The following is a 19,833-nucleotide window of genomic DNA, read 5'->3' as shown; positions in this document are numbered from 1 at the left end:
CTTTTAATTATTTCGCTTATTTTCAGTGTTCTGTGTTCTGATCAGTGTTCTGATCTTCGTTCAGCAGTTCTGTCAGATGTGGTGTGCCAGGTCATATATAAAGTACAACACAGACATCCACACTGTTTACTTAACTTTTCCGGCATATATTGCAATTGTCATTTACTGAGAAAATGTGTTATGAATCAACTGAGCGAATAGCTGCTGCATTCGTACAGAACATGACAAAAGCACAGGCACAAATATAATCCAAACCCACATTCTTTTATAAAATTCTTTGTTGTTCTCTTTTACAATAAAATACTTTTTTCAGCTTCCAACAAAATAGTTTTTACAAACTCTTGTCCAAAAGTCCCTCTTGAAAGGTAGAACGAAAGAATGAACTTGTAGACAAAAAGCAAGTTTTGCAATAAGACTGTTTAAAATATGGCTGTGATGAGTCTTTTACTTTAGTCTTTCAACCAACAGGTTTAAACAATAGCATATCAGCTTCATGAATATGCTAAAATATGGAACATACACAGAAAATAAACATTGAAAGAGTAAGTCAAATGTAAATTAAACAGTAAAATATGTCAAAGCTCTATACAGAAATGTACAACCCTACACTATTTCAAATCACTGTTGCATGTGGTACACATTTCAATGTCATATAAAGCCATATTTTAACAAAGCGCATGCCAGACGTTTGAAATTCACACGTTTAGAAATCATAATACATTCACGGCTGCTTGTTTTGTGACAATTGCTCACTTCTTGCATTGATTCCAAACATCAAACATTTTGGCTTAAATGGTCTGATTTTTATGTGCTTTAACACAGTATTCAGCAAGCAAATACAGTTTGGTTGTAAATTCTTTTTTTAGTGGTTAACGTCTCAACCGATGGCTGTGTTTTCTTGTTAGAAAATTTTAGTTCAGGAGAACTTGTATATTTGCTGTGGCCTGAGGAGTGCTTTGTAATGATTGTACTGTCACGATTACATCACAAGAGAGTAAACATTAAAACAGTTTTACTATCTGGTCAATATTAGAGTCCCCAGTGTCAGCAAAAGTAGGTAATGCTATTTTTGGACTGCCCCAATAGTGGGTAAAACTAGAGCCAGATGTACTATTTCTACAAGAGAGAAGTATCTCAACAACCAGTTTACTCCCATTTTAAAATGTAAAGCCATTCTTCCATAAACTCTGAAAAGATACATTTATTCACACATTATAATCAATTCTCTTATTAAATCAGTTACTTAATAAATTCTGATTGTCAGAACAAGAAAATACAGCAAGGTTTTCTTTAAATATCAAATTGGATAATAAATTAAAAGTGCTATTAATACCCCCAAATTAAATAACAACATCTCAGAGTGAAGTGTACACACTATACCTGGATGAAATGAATATTTCATGGAAATTATGAAACACAGCTGTTGCATTGCGAGAAAGCCACGCTAGTGCTTTGGTGTCATAGTGAGAGCCTGAACATGCAGACTGGTTTACCATATTTAAAATACAAATGTACATACATTTAGTACGGAAGGAAATGCTTTGGAATATGCATTTACATGAACAGATGATGAATTTACAGTCATTAACTATCAGTACTGTTGATATGGCAAAGCATGTTCTTGAACTACATGCTTAATCAAGTAGCATAATTAAGGATACATTTTTTGTTTTTGTTTTTTGATTAAAGAGCACCTGGAATGGTTCTCTGAAGGACAAAAAACTACTATAGTTGGACAAACACTCTTGCACGGGTAACATATTTAGAAGAGCTTTCTATGTCAGACTTAAAACATTCCCTAGGTATAATTTTTTAAATAAAAAAAGCATTTTCTCAGAATTCAAAACAAATTTTAGGTTCTAACTGGATACATGTGCTACATGAAAATAGTAAAACGGAATATAGGTCTTTCAGAGAATAAGTCTGTATGCCTTTTAATCACTTAATAGTAATGATTATATGGATGATGGGCACCCCAAGGTAGATTGGCAATTTCAGCATCCCATAATGTTAAACCAATTAGACTTTGTCTTGTGTCTTAATAAAAACAGACTTCCACAAACTAACTTTGTATGCTCAAATATCTTTGAAAATCTGTGTATTCACATAAAAGGTAACATCCTCACATCTAAGTAATTATCATGGAAAATCTTTGAAATATCACATACCCATCAACCAACACTCATGGTAAATAATCTACATGCATTTACAATGACTCCACATAAAAATTATATTCAAGGCCGAACCAAGCGTAATGTAACAATACAACACCAAGCATGGCTTTTTTTTGTATTATTTTGTTACAACTGCCCGTAACATCAAAGCCCTGTTGCATCATATTGCATACACAAAAAATTAATGCACACTCTGAAATTATATTTTGAATATAGCTATAGTTCCCAATTAACAAAAAAGAAATTTCAATTCAACATCTTCAGTTTAACTTATTTGTTCACACTGGTGCCAAAAGCAGACGTCAGCGACCGTTTCTGGCTTTTTGGTTTAAGTTTCTGGCTTAGCATCCATATCCTGGATGAAACGGCATCTTGTAAGTTATGCAAAAATATAAAACAATAATAAAATAAAATAAATGCAACATTTGTAGGAGGAAAAGATGGTACAAGCTAGTTGTATCAGGTAAATGCAAACACATTCCTTCCATTGAACACGTCTGGTCCTTGATGTGTCTTTTGCAGCCATTTTGAGACACGCTGACTTCGACTGAGCCCACTGGCGCTGTGGGCTAGCTGAGAGACGCTGCCTGCAGGATGGAGTTCTGTTCCATGCAGACCCTTTTTAGTGGCGGGGCTCCGGAACTTTCCTCTTCCTCCTGCAAATGCAATAACATCACTCTTTTCAGTCCACCTTATATTATGTTCACCGCAGCTAGACAAAGTCATATAGAGCAGAGGCTCACAAGCCTTATGAGCCCTATTGCACATAACAAATTACTGTTGTTTTATTTTGTTATACTCCTCCATCAAGACGAGTTGATTGAGTTGAGTTAGCTAACGGACCTACATACAGTTATAGATCGCGACATGCATTTCTAGTTTTTTGTCATTGGAAAATGTGGCTCGTTTGCAGTTAATGCTCACTTTTTCGTGTGAATCACAAGCTCTTTTCTGTAGTAACATGGGACTTCCATGACTTACCTACGAATGAAAAAAAGAGAAAATATTTTGAATATCATTGGTCAGCCTCAAGAAGAAAAAATATCTGCATAGAACACATTTGTCTGTGCATTTCTGAATAGGGCATTCAGGTTCAGATACACCGCTAGTAAATACCGCAGTGTGGAAATGTGTGAGTCTGGCCCTCAAGGTTTGATATTCTATTCAATAGAATAAATGATAAATGAATGTCACTGATTGGCCACAGATCGTACTCACTCACTAACTGTTCAAGGATTACATCAGTACCAGATTAGAGGGGAATAAAAAAACCAGCAGTACCTCTGGTCTTGAATGCCATATTTAAGAATGACCACTATAGTGTCTAATTTGATTGTTCCGTGCATCTGTGGAAAGTGTATAAAATAAGCAGTACTTGTTTTCCCCATCCACCTCATCCCTTTCATGCCCCACAGGTATGGTCCTACCTCGCAGTTTTGGAAGTCAAATACAGAGGATAACAACAAAGCAGAAAATTAAGCCGTCAAATCACTGGTGAAGGGAAGAAACAGAGAGCATCGATGGTGGCGTAGGGTGTACAGCGAGCACTTGACACAAAAGATCATGCGGCTCTGTCGTTTCAGCAGACCTGTAGGGACTCCGGGTACTTCCCCTGGGCGGTGAGGGGCAGCAGGTCCTCTTTGATTAGTGTTGGTGGCTCGTCAGCAACTTCACATGTCTGCAATGTTGGCTCTGGACACAAGTGAACACAAACACCAACGCGTCATGTCCACGTCATTTACCAAATTATGCGTCTGTTTACAAATCTGGTGACATGAACAACATTGAAAGCCAAAGTGCAGTATTAAATTATGATGGAACATTTCATTCTTAATTTTTAACCTTGACATTCACTGAGAAATTATTCTCTGTTTTTATTATTTATTCAAAATTATGCATTACAGTTCCATGTATTGAAAAAGCTACCTTAAACAACACCGGATAGCCCACTTTAGTACAACTGTCAAATAACCCATAAAAACATCAGCATCTCTCCAAATACATTAAAACAGAAGGCGACCTAAAAGATGTTTTAACAGTTAATTCTTTATCCTGCTATCACACTGAAATAGGTAGGGTTACCTTTTGGTCTCCTATGGAAATGTGTGTGATCCACCTGACATCAGAGCACTTGCCAAAGGAGCATTACATTACATTACATTACAGGCATTCAGAAAACACTCTTATCCAGAGCGACTTACAGAACTTTTTACATTATTTATATTGCATCCATTTATACAGCTGGATATATACTGAAGCACCTTGGGTACAACGGCAATATCCTACCCAGGAATCGAACCTATGACCTGCCGGTTACATGCACAGTTACCCACTATGCTACACTGCCCCCTCGACCAGGAGTGCATGCATGTGGACCCATACAGGCGTGTGTCTGCGTGTGCGTGGTGCCCCACTGGTTTCTCACCTTCCATGGTCTCCTGGCCCAGCGTGGGGGGCTGGGAGTCGTCGGTGCGGAAGTCACAGGTGTGGGCGGGGCTAACTGGCTCACTGGGCTGCGGGCTGGAGTTGCTGCTGCTGTCCACTTTGGGATGGTACATGTCCGACAGGGAGCTTTGGTTGCTGTTCTCATCTGCACACAATGCAAGGACTTTGGGTGAAACCGGGAGAGTGGAGGGAGAATACCTGATTACCTCAGGTGTGCAGAACACACCACAGAAAAAAGAGTAATATGTTGAGTTGGCTTGAACAGTTGCCTGCAGTACTGGGATACTATTCTTGTGAGTGCTGGGGGTCGTATGTAGAGGCAGAGACCAGACCCTAGCGGTGTTAAAGTCCCACATGTGGAAAGTCTAGGAAAGTAAAACTCCTGCAATGTGTTTCTTCCATCCATGAACTCAGCCAGCTGATTTGACTAATTAGTTCTACCCCCTGGATAAAACTCTGCAAATTAGCAAATCCAAATGATTGGAACGAAACACTGGGGAGGACATTTGTGTTCAGAACCATATGGCTTGACGCAGTGCTAAATATTGCTCATTGTACACTTTAGATAAACGATGAGCCTAGATGGTGGAATGGCCAAATCTTATCATTATGCATTCATGCGTTGCTAAGCTACTATGTTCTTAAACTATCAAAATGCTGGCTCACCCTGGAAGTCAAGGAGGACTGAACGGGCATCTTCGGAGGCCGTGTCTGTAGGAAAGCCTTTCCGCTCTCTTGCTGTTCCAGCACCCACTTTGCCTTTCTCTTTCTAGAGAACGGCAGCACGGGGACACACACAGAGAAGTGGTTACTGTTGGACACCACGGTGACTGTGTTTTCACTTCCCTTAGTAGACTCTAATTAAATGTTCTTACTTAAGTATGATTGCTTCATACATGGTAAAGGGATCAGATAACATGTGAAACTAAACATGAGCCATATGGTCAAATAATACAGGTGAATGACACTGATAAATTCACATCCAGGTATCCACTAAAACTGAGATAAAAATTCACAGCAAAAACTCTAGCTCATTTTTATTAAGTTACGTTCAACTGCCAAGGGCCACTGTTACACCACCTCTAAGACTGAGGTATTATATGTGGAGCAGGCTACCGAGTGTATATAGTTAATGTATTAGTCCTGCAAACTTGGACAAATGTTTGAGGATAAGTCTTTGATAAGTCCTACCTCCTTGGTGTCCACCACAGGTACCCATTTAAATATCCGCAAAGAGGTATCCCCAACAGTCACCCACTTCTTCTCCCTGGTGAAAGGTGCACCATTTTTGCTTATTTTTTATTTATTTGTCCAGTTGCAAACATCTGTCTCCATAGGGTGCGTGTCATAATGGGCTCATACAAAAGCTAATAATAATATACCAGCTCATAATTATCTGAATATCAATTTTAAATATTTTCATAACAATTACACTCATAAGTATTTTAGACACCTCTTACATAAATCTTGTATGAATGAGTCATCTTTTGCAGTCAGATTTGTTCAATCCTCTTCATAATTTCAGGTATTTTTCCTTGATTTATGCAAATTGCAAAGCTATATTTTCTACATACAACGTAGCTACAGCAGTAATAACACAGTAATTAATCAAAGATGTTATGAGTCCAGATAGGCAACTCCTGTGTGGTTTAGGATGAAATCTAGGTAGGTAGTTAATGAGTTATAACAAACAAAATATGTGCCTGTAAGGATTAATTGGAGCACGCTAGTCCGTAATAAATGGCGAAATTCCCTTATCGTTACATCTCAGCCCTTGCATGCCCTTGGGCTAAGAAGAACTATGAAGCTAGACTGTGCTAGCTACATGGGTACCCACTGTAGCTAGCTAGTTAGCAAGCTAGCCGGCTGCCTTGGCCTCTCGTCACTGACACTGCAACTTAAACTTAGATTCCCTGGGGAATTCACAAATGCAGTTTCGTTTTTTATTTCTAAAGACAGAAGGCAATCCATTTTTGGTACTTAATCGCTACAAGGCCACGTAACCGAAATGTTTCATTTTCTTGACAGAGCCTGCGCTAATCTCCAGTGATAAATTCAACACATATAGCTGTCTGTCAAATCAGTTGCTCACACCCTCGCTTTGCGTCATCCACAGAATCAGCCTTTCAAAATTCCCCCTTCGGTCCCGCCTCTCGTCGATAAGCTACTTGTCTCTACGGAGACGCTTTCACGCTTAGCAGCATTGGCTATGCTCTCTGTCACTCAGCTGTCATTCAGTCCCCCAAACCGCACCTCCTCCTTGTCGCCGAAGTTTCTGTTTCGGGAATGTTTAAAGATCTTTCTCTCACACAATGAAAATCCAAATGGTTTTTTTCACTCACCATCTGCGGACCCTTTCAATGGCCGCCATCACTTTCTTAATGTCATCTTTCGCGCGGCTCCGGGTCTCGGCTCGAACTGAGCGTCCAGACATTTTTTAGATTGGTAGCTATTAGTTTTATTTTGCCCCTCCAGCCACTCCGACCGAATCGGTCTCGCTATCCGGTTTCTTAACCTCGCGAGAGTACACCACCCACTCACTTGTCCTTCTGACAGAACGCCCTCCCCATCTTTCCACGTGGTTGCATCTTGTCAAATTACCAATTAAAATTTCATAATGTACGTCATTATATGGATCTGTTTTTTAACTGTTATGTAACGTGTCGTGTTGTCATGTCATTCTATGCCATACAGATATATATTCGAAATACGTTCCTTTTTTATCATTGAACACATCGAGAATTAGGCTTGCTCCCCTGGACAATTAATTTTGAACAAAATTCTGCCTTGTCATCTTTGCTTACTTCTTACAATGCTCCGTGGCATCAGATTAACCCATGTATTGTGCAGATATTTGGACCAATTTCTTATGAATGTATCAATCAATGCATTGGTTTCTACAATCATTCCAGCCAGATAATGTAATGCGATGATCAGCGAGTGAATCAGCTGTTCTGCACAGTACCTGGGCTGAACAGATGCCCATGAGCGAGCAGGGAATATTGAGCTCTTCTTGCATCTGTTCTGCACATACTTATGCAAGCCACCCATTTTATACCACAACAAATTCACATGGTCCTTTTAAATTAGGGCACACAAATCACTTAGTACATACAAGATGTAATTTAGGGTGTATGCTCCTGATCTGACCTTTACACAAGTATTTATTTTATTTCAGTACCGTCATGTGTGCTAAAATATAAAGCAGCTTGTATTTGCTTGTTAATTACAGGTACATCAAAAAAATATGGATCATATCATAGTTATCATGCTCTGTTCAAATGTTCACAAAGTATAGGTTGAAGACCGCATGTTACAAAGTCAACTAATTAGCAACCTGGATACGCACCAACTGTCTAGGTTAGCACCTTTAATAATGGGAACATCAAGGTAAATTAAGAGAAAAATAATAATTATAAGTAGGAAGGTTTCATGAAATCTGGACATCAGCTGCATTACCGGGAGATGCATGCATTCAAACATGTTTTAAAAGAAAGTGGAAAAACAGAGCAATGCAATACTATTATAAAGACATCATGATTTATTCTTTTTTTTAAAACCAGCAACCATATACCATTTATTTCAAACGGAGGGTGTTAAGACAGTTCCTTGAGTACAGGCAGTGAGACACACACACACACACAAACAGAGGGACTCAGTTTTTGGATGCGGTGTAGATACTGTCCAATGCGCTCTGCGCGTCCTGGATCTGCTGCTGTAGCCTCTGGCGCATGGCCTCGTTGGAGGCCTTCTTCAGCATGGCCTGCATGTCCTGGATGGCGGCGCGGTAGCCCGGCGCGTTGTGGAAGACGCGGACGGCGCGGTCGCCGCTGCACGCCAGGAAGCGGCCGTTGACGTCGAAGCGGAGGTCCGTGATCTCCACGCCGTGCACCGCGGGGATGTCCTCCTCCAGGGCGCCGGTGGCCGTGCTGAACATGGCCACGCCGCAGCCGCTGGAGACGGCCGCCACCCGCGCGTCCGGCGACAGGGCGATGCGGCTGCCCTCCGTCGCCTGGCAGGGCGCCGTGCGCAGCAGGTAGGGGTCCTGCTGCTTCTTGTACTCCACGTCCGTGTCCCACAGCTTCCACGTCCCGTCTTTGGAAACCGTCGCCATTCTGAAGGGGTCACAGAGGGAGTTTTAACAAGCAGGAGCCAGTGTGTCACCTGTGCAGGTAACCCTGGTGGGTACAGCTACACATTTATATCGTACCTTGTTTCTCACTTCTTACAAAGTTGGGGCAATACAAGTAAACTGAAGATCACATGTGGCTTTAATATGCAGTCCACGGGTGCCTTACTGAGCGGCAGGGGTTCGCTTGATTACAATGACATGCAGACCCCTAAGTGACTGAACCGTCCTATACTCTGGGCAACGCGATCAACCAATTGCCATCCGGCCACAGTCAGCACTGGCACGGTCCAGAATTTAATTAGAGATCGTGGGGCTCATCCATGCACCACAGCATGGGCCTTAACTAAATGAGCCACTCAGCAGCCTAAAACTGAAAGATTTTAAACACAAAAGTCGTAATTACTCAGTCTAATGGCCTACTGCCATATCAAAATGATCCTGAGAATGTCACAATACAACAGTTTGCTTTCCGTCGCCATGGACATCAGTTATGTTCCCATCTGTTTGAAGCAGAACAATAGCCTGTTGGTGCATCATTTGTTTATAAATCTTCTCCATCATTACACAGCTGAAAGCAACTACTGCTGCAGGACCATCTCCACTTAGCCACAGGAGGGAGGCCCCTGCTCTGTCAGTTTGCTGCACACATGGACAAATCATGAAGTTATCTTGCAGGCTAATGCACTCAAAAATAAAATACCACCATGCTGAGTTTGTCTTACCTGCGGGAGTCATTGGAGAAGGCGAAAGAGTGGACGCCAGCCGAATGTCCTTTCAGGTCAAAGGCACGGACCACCTCCTTAAACTCACCGCTCTTTCCAAAACACACCTCCCACACCTTCACGTCCGGAGTGAAGCCGCAGGACGCTACAAACCTGATCCGAAGAAAAAATGCGACCATCACGGACAGCTACCAATTTTCACTTATTTTTAAATACACTATAGACGTTAGACAATCGCGTTTCATACGTTATGCTCCCTCTTCTGTTTCTCCTAATTTAAAATACGTAACTGAAATGAACAATCAGCGCTCAGTGCTGAAACCTCCATTATTGACACAAGAGTGCAGACAAGCAAGCGCTAATCTCCGAAGCATGTGACATTAGCTGCTGCTTCTCATCATATCGGTTTCTCTGCAGCACCACAGATGGGTTGTGGGCCCCAATCAAACAGCAGGGGGCGCTGGTTCACAATGAGATGCTGTCATCCTGGCCAACTGAAACCCAACCTTCTCTGAGTTAGACTACCACAAATCGTGCACAGGCCACAGGCCAGATTTGGGCAGGTAACAGTGCCGTAACAGGATGAGCCACCTGTCAACCCCCACATCTGCATTTCGGCAAAGTGCTGGTTAGTCAGGGGGAAATAACAGACCTTCCGCAGGGAGAGATCGCTGCGTAGGAGTTGGTCATCTGGTTGGTATTTATGGAGGCCAGCACCTCCCCCTTCAGGTCCCAGATCAGAATGGTGGTGTCATTGGACGCAGTCATGATGAACTTGCCTGTAATACATCATGGAAAGAGCGGCCCATTTTTACAAACTTTTTGAAATCGCCATTTCTGGCCAAATTTTTTATTACTTTATTTTCTAGTAAGTAATTATCTAATTGAGACTGAAATTAGCCAAATGTAATATCAGAGCTCTAGGCCAACACGTGCTCCTTACTTGAAAAATTTAGGAGCACACTAATGCATCACAATTACATGTGCTCCTAAATTATTTTTCCAGTTAGCACACATTGATGTTCAGGAGCAAATGCTCCTAAAATGGGAGCACAATAAAGCCCTCACTACACCTGAGGGCTTACAGTAATGCCCATGTGATTCATAAGTCCAGTCTGCTTACCCGTTTCTGCAATGCCAATGTTGATGACAATTCCTTTATGCCTCACAGGGAAGTCTTCAGGTGCAGCTTTGAAAATAAAGGAACCGTCTTCTTTCTTGGTCATCTTGAAAACTCGAATGGTCTCTGCATTGGCCAGCCAGGTGATGAAGGCTCTATAGCACAGAAAGCATTTTCAAAGATACGCTAGAAGACCTGAAGGGTATTAAACTTGCTAAACACATTAGCCAATTTATAATGGGCACAGTGGACTGCGTTATTGCTGGACACCTTGCACTAGATAATGTTTTAATGGTGACATTTAAATTTCCAACAAGCCTTTTATGAGATACCCACGGTCCGCAGGTGGGTTTACATCATTCGATTCGGTTTTATTTTTATAGTGCTTTTTACAAAGGGCACGGTCACAAAGCAGCTTTACAGATATCTGGGCCTGAACCCCCCCAACCATGCGGAATAGGAGTTTGTTACTTATAAACGGTAATGAAGAACATTTTTATGGGGTCAGCTTAAAAACACAATGATTACTGTTCATGGAGTCGGCTGTGCTGTAAAACTTTTATGTGAAATTAACCAGGTTAAAGTATCTGGTCTGAACTAAAGTCAGAGAGAAAAGCGACTCCAGGACAAGCAGGGAATTAGAACGACACGCGCGAAACAAACGTGAGGTATAACGCCAGTACCGCGAGTCGGGGCTGAAGCGGACGAACGTAGCGTGGTCCAGCTCCACGTTGGCGCGCAGGCAGCGGTGGTCACGCTCCAGAAAGTCCTTGGTGCTCCAGATCCGGACCGTGCGGTCGTCCGCGCAGGAGGCCAGATACTTCCCGTTGCTGCTGAAGTCCAGGCAAGTGACATTGCCGCTGTGACTCTGGGCGGGAATATCACAGGGAACCATCTCGGAAAACCGCAAGAGACTGATCTGGCAGGTTTTTCACCTAATCTTTATCTGCTTGTTGGCCCTAATTGTGAGAATATTCCTTGCATAACAATGTTGCAATTTTGTGTGTGAGGGTTTGTTTGGAGCACCATTTACTGAAATGTCAGGGCTGGAGTCACAAAAGTAATAGCAAAAGCCACTAAAGCAATTAAGTAGGCATTTAGAAATGAGTCCCTTTTTAAAGTGTTAAAACATTTTTGAGTAGTGGACTGCGGACAAATGAAAACTGATAAACATGCAGTCTCACCCTCAAGGTATTAACCTGTTAAGTCCAAAGATCATTCACCACAACAAATTGTATACTGTAACTAGGTCCAGCTGAGACAGCACTGCAAAAATCAATATGCAGTGACTGAAGTCATTCTTGAAGCAGATAACCGGGTTGAAAGCACATAGTCTTACCTTCAGGGATGACGCAAGGAGGGGGTGGGTAAACGTGTGTTGCTGCGTCTTCTCTTTGCGAATACGCTGTGGCTGCTTCTGTTTCTTTGAAGGAGGTGCCTTATTTCCGTCCTCTTCTACTGCAGGACAGAAATGGGAAAACAGTAAATTGGGGACATTTCACACATTTGGTTCAATCAATGTGGACAGTTAATCAATTAATTAATCATATTCTAGTTTCCCCCGAGATAGATTTGGCTGTCACCTAGTTTTAACCAAAATAGTTTCACATGGTTTGTTTTGTAAATTATATGCAGGCATTTTGTTAACAGTAACTATTATTTATATTAAAAGAAAACTGAGTCAGTCTGTTTTGTTCATAGTGGGGTCTGTGTTGTTCACTGTTAAGTTACCTCTCAGTGTTGGGGCTTTTGTGGCGTTTTAATTTCAGCATACAAATTAAGTGCAACTGAAATGTCTGGTAAGTAGACGCGAACTGTTCATCAGTGATATCTATGACATAGGAGAAGTTCTTCCTCTGAAAATGCCCATTGAAATGCCCACTACTCAACGACATGCACGTCAGCCACATTCGTCAGCGGTTGGCTTGCTACCATTAGCCTGATACTACTGCAAGCTATCAAGACGAAGGTACTAAAGTGGTCTAGCGTGTTGCTACCTTATTCCAGTTAAAATAGAGCTTCTAAAAATTGCTGATCTGGCTTGGAATACATAATTTGCGAGATGACTCGTTATACAAACGACTGAACAGAAATAACTAAGGACCGGTGACACAATTATGGAACTGCCTAGTTATCCCCAAAATAATTTAAAAATACTCCACTGAGGGTTAGACTTATTCTTACCAGTAGTGTCTTCTTTCTCTTCATTTTTCTGACTTGTTTCTCCTTTCGGCTTGCCCACTGCGACGGCAACGAGCAGAATCAAGGCTCCTATCAATAATGAAATTGCGAATAGTGCAGCAAACTCCATCTTTAGCTAACTTCTGCCACGTTACCTTAATTTCAGTAGAACGAGCGCGATAAGTTTAGCCACTTGTACAGCAAGCTAACTGGCACAGAGTTGTATTTCACTTGATTCGCACAGCAAGTGGATAGCTAACACGTAAAATTATTTTGGTGCTCGTACCCTAAAGCTGTTTTAGCTGCAAGTGTATCAGTGTTTACGTCTGAAACGTTTCTTATTTAAAACAACTTTTTAATTGAGCAACACAATTAAAGTCGCTTTGATCCACCTACCTAAATACATCTACCAAAATTGGTTAGCAAGCTAGCTAACTGTTAGCAGAACCAGCTTGCGTTTCTATAACGTAAATGGATACGTTACTGTTTGCAACATGCCGAAAACCGTTTTGTACAGCGGTGGAATCAACTGAGACAGGGCCTGCTATGGGAGCGAATCATAGAGCGTACATATATAGCCTAGGAGTATATGTTAACAAATGTCAGTCTCAAATAGCTCATTTTTTCTGATCACTTGAACAGCTGCCATCTACTGCTAAAAGCAAAAAAAAAGAAGTATATCTTGCATAACAGGCATGTTTATATGTTATATTTCCTTGCAGTGTCTTGCCATTTTTTAAAATGCACTTTCAATTGTCAGTTCAACAGTTACAAATTCACAGAAGCAGCTCTGTTGGAGTTCCTTGATAAGGATACCTTAATTTTCCATGCCTTGACTGCTATTTTTGTGTTCAATGTAAAAGAAAATTAATGGATGACTGACAGGTGTTAACTGCTGCTCACGTGTTTCCTTTTGCATAGATTATTCACAAATAAAAGAGCAGTGAGTACCTTGTCATTAGCCTTTGTTTTCTCCTGTGGAGATTGCATTTACAGTCAGAGGCACACACATCAAGAATTCATTAAGAAGCATAGCACAGAAACTTGATATATCAAGTACAGCAGTTTGGAAAGTCTCAGAAATAACCACCAGTCAGGTCAGCCAAGGAAGCCAACTGCTGTTGATGACAGACAAATCTTAAGACCTGTGAAGATGAACCCTAAAACAACAGCATCACCTACATTCTCCTGAGGACAAGGATGAAAATATCATAATACAGAAGCCACCATATACAGAAGACTTTGAGAGAAAATGTATTTAGGCTACACTGCACGATGCAAACCTCCCATCAGTAACAAGAATTAACCCTAACCCCCCCCCCCATTTAGTGAATTATGGAGGATGTAGTCAAAACTTGGGCATGTATGGCTGATTCTGGAACAGACTCGATCATTTTTATTGATGCTGTGACAGAGGAGGATGAATTCGGAAATGTACAGATAGATTTTGTCTGGCTGTGCACAAAGAAATCTTCCAACCTCATCAGCTGATGCTTCATCCTGCAGCAAGACAATGATCCCAAACAATACCTATGCAACCAGAGCATTCATCAAGTGGGAAAAAGTGGATAGTGTTCTTAGTTTTTATTTAAAATTATGCAACAGTTAAATCAAATTCTTCCTTTTAACATTACTGTATGTAGATATACCCTATATCACCCCCCATCACCCCATATAAGCATGGAAACTGGTATTATTGCAGCCCAGACATAGACTAACGACATTTTCAATATTTAAACAATTATTGATGTTGCCACTGAAAATTGTAAATAAAGCTAGTGCATACGGAAAAGATCCATTCTGACAAATTCTCACATACCAACTCAAGATACCAACTTGGGCCATCAATAGCAGAACAGCAATCACAGAGATCAAGTGTGCCAAGAGTTATGTAAAAATGCCAACCTGTGTTTTTCCTATATACTTTGTTTTGTCTGAGGGATAAACACCAGGATATGTGATTTTTTTAAATTGCAAAATACATGCATCTATTTCTTTTGATATTAACCATGGAAGAGGGTGTTCGCTTGTGGCGTTCTGCTTCCGACTCCCAAGCATAGACCGTCCCAAGTGACGCTCGAGGTTGAATTCTACGGTGGATTTATCGCCAGGTTATATTTTTTACAACGGTGCCTGGCGCCATCTACTGTAACCTAAGCGTTTATACTTCACGTTTCCCTGCACGCGTTGCGCTCTCAAACTTGGGATCAGACGAGATGGAATGCGTTTCCCTGGCCTGTGTGTTCAAATCCTGCTGCTGTTTATCACTCAGTTCAAAAGTACTGGAATCTAAAACGCCATTGAGGTCATGTAATTTAGATGATCTAACTTGCGTTAGATGTGCGAAGCAAAAAACAAACAAAAAAAAAAAACGTTTGTAGGCTAGCGTAGGCCTACATACGTGTATAAAAATTAGATAGAAAAAATGGATATCGATAGCAAAACATAGTTACAGGGTAGCAAGCAGTCACGTGTTGTGAAAGGGTATGTCGCTAAACTGCGGTGGTCCTTAATTGTGCAGTGTGTATTTCTTAAGATAAGACTGCTTCTTTCGGTAACTAGAGATTGGGACTTCTGCAAGCAGCCTTAAATTGGCTGTTGTCACATTTAGGAAACTGTGCATTGTTGTTATTTTTTCTCATCCTTGTTTCTGATCGTGTAATGCAATGGGCTGTTTGGTAATTTGGTCATGGGATTGATTGGATCGATTTGTGCTTATCCTTGTACTTTAAACTTGAATGGATTGCAAGAGGGAGTCGGCTAGTGTACAGTGCAGATCACAGACCTCGATGTCCCATGTTTATATGTAGACTAATTTAAATGAAATCATAAGTGGTGATCTGATAGCCTATAGATATTTGATGTTCTAATAAATATTGCATTTCCCCCACCAATGTTAAAATAAGACTATAGCTATTCACAAAACTGTTAGCGAGTATGAGTAATCCTGAAGTAGATCAACAATAAAAACCTATATAGGCTTCTGCTTGAAGTACATTTCAACCCAAGTCTATTCCTCACAATCTTCAACGATAGCATTTGTCTCTGTATCAGTTAAAACTTTGATTAAATGTACAGAATTTAAACAACGTGATAGCTGTGTTTACATTTTTTGAAGCAGTGGCCTAACTTACAGCGCATGAGCAACATTTGGGCGCAGTGATTTGACAGTTTTCCAGCGGATGCATTGTGCAACAAGGCAAAAAGATAACGGTCCTGTGTACCCCATAGATACGCTCTATAGTGTACACAGGGTTTTAATTTAAAATGTCACAAACGTCACTGAATCCGTCTCCAGAAATACGTGCGATACAGAGCAAAAAAACCGAAGGAGTTATTCCACTAGCCTACTGTGAATGTCTACAAATCGCTCCGTTACCATTCAGTTTTGTGCGAAAAGACAGGGCGGGTTGTGGACGAGCAAAGAAATAGCCAAACCCAGAAGGTTGGTCAAAATCGCATTGGTTTTATAGCAGCCAAACAGAAACCGCGACATAATATTGATGGGCGGGTATTTCTAAAGTTAGAGCCAGTCGTAAACAGCGTGGGAAGGAGGAGTCTGGCATCTGCCATATCGGGATTGTGGATCTGTCGCTAACAGGAGTCCTAGGGCGGTGGACAGAAATACAAATCCGTTAATAAGTTGGGTTTTGGTTTTTTATAATATTCTTGTCGCGTTCGAAAAAGGGTACATGTTCTCATCTTGGTCCTAGGGCGGACATCCTATTGTTAGTTTAATGAGTGTGACGTTGCTTTTTTAAAATAGCTAGCTAGCTACGGTAGCTAACAATGGATCGAGTAAAGAGCTCCATACAGCAGGTCCCGAACCCCATTCCCAAAGGATTGATCCGTCGGACTGGTGCCAACAGTTTGGAGGTTGAGAAGGAAAACTTCGAGCGTAACCAGGTAAGCCGTGGAGTTTCTCCTATGTAATTACCAAAAACGGTAGAAGTTGTAACGTGGTGGAAAAGGGGCACTGGGATTTAGGGGGTGGTTTAGTGTAGAGCAAAGAAATACAGTTTGGGAAAGACGTGGGTTAGTTTCTGCTTTTTATAATCCTGTATCAGCCTACCAAATAAAGTAGCCTGTTTTGTAAGTCGCAGTGGCGTCGACTATTTTTATTCTTCTAACGGAACGGGGATTGTTGATATTGGAGGATGTTATGACTCTGCCCTGCACTACTTTCTAGATTACAGCTATGCATGCATGCATGCAACGGTATGCAAGATAGCCTACAAGTGCGCATGCACGTTTTCCCCGAACGCAATGCTGGACCACTTTTTTGGGGAAAAAACGTTACATTATAACCCAAATTGGCTATGTTCGATAGAAACACGAATTTAAGAGAGTGCACTTTCAGACCAAATGATTCAGCGTTTTCAGTGCCGAGACTATAAGGTGGATATTTAGCCTTTCATTTTGCTGTTTTTCACGCTGAGTGAACTTAGGTCCTGGACATCGGCTAATATTTTATTATTTTAAGGTTTTGCTTCCCGAACTGAATGTTTCATTTTCTATACTTCATGAAGTATGCTATTGGTATACTCTAAACATAGCCAATAAAGCTGTCATACAAAGTTGCTTTGCTAAATTGTTATTGGTATAGGGTATGAGCAGCTGTCTCGTCTGCCAAGGTCTATAGGCTAGCGTCCTGTATGTCACAATCCTGTGTGAGATCGTCAAGTTCAGACTGGTCCCTCTTCAGGATTTTTGCATTTGTACTCGAAGCTGAAGTGTCAGATTTGCACGTCCTGTTCCTTGTAACGCTCTAGTTGTTAATTCCGACGCGCGGTGTAGCCCATCATCTCGGGTAGATGATTAAGGATTGTGATCCCTATATTTAATTTCCATTGAGTGTTTCTGTTGGTGATGAACGGGGACTATCACAGGTCTATCCCGTGGCGTGCGCAGCTGTTAGTTGAGCTTAGATAACATGTCATCTCTGTTTCTGTCTGTCAGTCGTAATTGCTCTGTGGGTTCTGTTGAGCCAGGTTCTGGGGTACCAGTTCAGGGGTTCTCTGTGACTGGTGTAAATTGTACAGGAAGGTTCGCCTTTAATGACAGGGACTGTACGAAAATGTGTTTTCTAAGGAGCACGTGCCCCTAAATTGAAAAATATAGGGGCACACTAATGCATGCCAATTAGCAGATGTGCTCCTGAATAATCTTTTCCAGTTAGAACACATCAGTTTTCAGGAGCAAATGCAAAATGCTAAAATGGGAGCACTCTAGACCCGTGAATGGTGTTGTTCTGATAAAAACCGATGCTGGCTGGCAGATCGTATCAGTAGTGCTGATTATCATTTTTCATTATTATGATTCACCACAGTGTCTTTGCGTTATCATTGGGTAGAGTGTAGATTGTGTGGCAAAGGAAGCAATGAACAACATTTTTTTGCTTTCACACCCATAAAGGACTTGGTGTGAGATTACTCATTGTAGCCTGATTCTCAAAAGTGCAAGATCAGATCCAGAGAAAGAATATAACTATCTATTGGTGTGTTTAAAAGGTTACTTTACAGTTACTTGTTCTGTAGGCCCCAAATGATAACTGGACAGATTAGCATCAGTACCTAGGTGTCATCATTAATCTTGTAATGATCACCACTTGGTTAATAGCTTTAAGTTCTAAGGTAGATGCCTCAACAAGTGCTATGATGGCTTCATTGGCAATTTTATCAAAATTTGACAAACCTTAACCACAACAGCGGCATTTGTAACCTCCGACTTGCTATAAACTCAGTTCATGAACCAATGTACTACTCTACCATAAGCTTGACCAACGTGCTAAACCTCAGTTGCACCAGTAAATGCACCATCCTGCTGCATAAATGTGTAGCATGCATATTGTAGAGTATGTAGTAGCATAAGGTTATCTTGGGTACTAAATAAACAGCAGCTTTACTGTCTCCCTAGTCCAGTGGCAGGGCATAAGGTGACCGTTCTGGTTGCCGTGGGGACGTTGTAAGGCTGATCATGTTCACGGGCGTGCTCACTGTGGCGTTTCTGTCCAGGTTCACTGATCTTAAAACTGCTAAGTGGGCGACTCATCTTGTGCCCTACACCTGGTCATAACCCAGTGAATCAGTACTGAGTCTGCACAGTGTTAATCCCCTTCAATTTGGTCTGACTCCCTTCTGGTGGTCATGGGGGGTGTGGTGCAAATTATGACGGGTACAAGCGGGAACGGGCGTGTCCGTTTGTATGCGTCCCAAATTCCACAAAGGATGATGCAGGTTTGGGATATTTCTGGAGTTGCGATTGGATGATCAAAATTTAGGATGAAAACAAATGACCTACTGAGGGGTGGGTCCAAGGTCATGGAGGATCCCCTGCAAATCTGAGGAAGACTGGCAGCACGAAGCTTTCCAGCCAACTGACACCTTTTGAATTGATCTCAGCTTCAATCTGATTTGAAAGCTTCATATTTACCGCTAAGGCTATTTGCAGAGCCAGTATTACAGTAAACATTACAAAGCCCTGGAGCATTCTGTGCGGTTCTCCTACCTTCATAATCATCATCCCTGTGCACTTAAAGGGAATGGAGCCCTGCGTGTTTATGCTGAATGCACATATTTATCTGCTCCTGTTTTTTTGTTGTTGTTTTTTTTTGTTTTTGTAGAAACAATCAGGGAATGAAATGAGGCCTGTATGCGCGCAGTAGAGTCACACGTAGCGCATGACAAAACCCTAATTTTATAAAAGAATTAAGGAACGGGGCACGGGGTTCACTGGTGCCCTTGTGCACTTAGCACAAAGGAAGTGTTGAAAACCTTGGGCTGTCATGTCAGGCGGGACAATGAAACGGTTGTTGAAAGAGATGTCATTTTTTTTTGGGGCCTGGTTGGAAGCAACGGTCGGCCATTGTGTGTCCTCTGATCTTTCCAGCCCCCCATTTTTATATCCAGACGAGTGCGGAGGATGGTAACTGTGCTCTGTTGGCGGAGATGTAGGCCACACCTGTGCTCCCGTCATCCGCTATGAGACGTGCGATGCACGAGCATTGTGAATTATGTATCGGCGAGAAAGCGAACTGGGAGGTAAATGGATGTGCAGACC

The 19,833-nt window shown here is 41.6% G+C and overlaps 3 protein-coding genes across 4 annotated transcripts in view; 1 reads left to right on the top strand and 2 right to left on the bottom strand.

The window, feature by feature from the left end:
* Positions 1-245: 245 nt before the first annotated feature.
* bcl7ba (BAF chromatin remodeling complex subunit BCL7B a) lies at positions 246-7,140 on the bottom strand. 2 transcript variants are annotated; one of them, XM_035431724.1, is made up of 7 exons: positions 6,962-7,140; positions 5,811-5,886; positions 5,286-5,388; positions 4,600-4,764; positions 3,763-3,866; positions 3,099-3,155; positions 246-2,830 (listed from the first exon to the last, which is right to left on the bottom strand). In XM_035431724.1, exons 1-7 carry the CDS (start codon positions 7,051-7,053, stop codon positions 2,744-2,746), a joined length of 684 nt encoding a protein of 227 aa, XP_035287615.1. In that variant the 5' UTR covers positions 7,054-7,140; the 3' UTR covers positions 246-2,743. The 2 variants fall into 2 exon arrangements, with proteins under 2 accessions (XP_035287615.1, XP_035287616.1); XM_035431725.1 differs by lacking the exon at positions 6,962-7,140 and adding an exon at positions 6,080-6,694.
* Positions 7,141-7,974: 834 nt separating this feature from the next.
* Positions 7,975-13,268, bottom strand: tbl2 (transducin beta like 2). The gene is made up of 7 exons (XM_035432008.1): positions 12,778-13,268; positions 11,933-12,051; positions 11,277-11,461; positions 10,597-10,748; positions 10,126-10,252; positions 9,474-9,626; positions 7,975-8,734 (listed from the first exon to the last, which is right to left on the bottom strand). The coding sequence occupies exons 1-7, from the start codon at positions 12,902-12,904 to the stop codon at positions 8,275-8,277; spliced, it is 1,323 nt and encodes a 440-aa protein (XP_035287899.1). The 5' UTR covers positions 12,905-13,268; the 3' UTR covers positions 7,975-8,274.
* Positions 13,269-16,088: 2,820 nt separating this feature from the next.
* Positions 16,089-19,833, top strand: part of LOC118235550 (huntingtin-interacting protein 1-like) — a 51,333-nt gene continuing 47,588 nt past the window's right edge. The window contains exon 1 of the mRNA XM_035432997.1: positions 16,089-16,680. Within this exon, the coding sequence (XP_035288888.1) occupies positions 16,564-16,680 (117 nt within the window). The 5' untranslated portion in view covers positions 16,089-16,563. The remainder of the gene's footprint in view (positions 16,681-19,833) is intronic.

Source organism: Anguilla anguilla, chromosome 9 (assembly GCF_013347855.1).
Source record: "Anguilla anguilla isolate fAngAng1 chromosome 9, fAngAng1.pri, whole genome shotgun sequence".
NCBI lineage: Eukaryota > Metazoa > Chordata > Actinopteri > Anguilliformes > Anguillidae > Anguilla > Anguilla anguilla.
The sequence above is the reverse complement of the archived record's forward strand: the minus strand, read 5'-3'. Positions and strand labels throughout refer to the sequence as shown.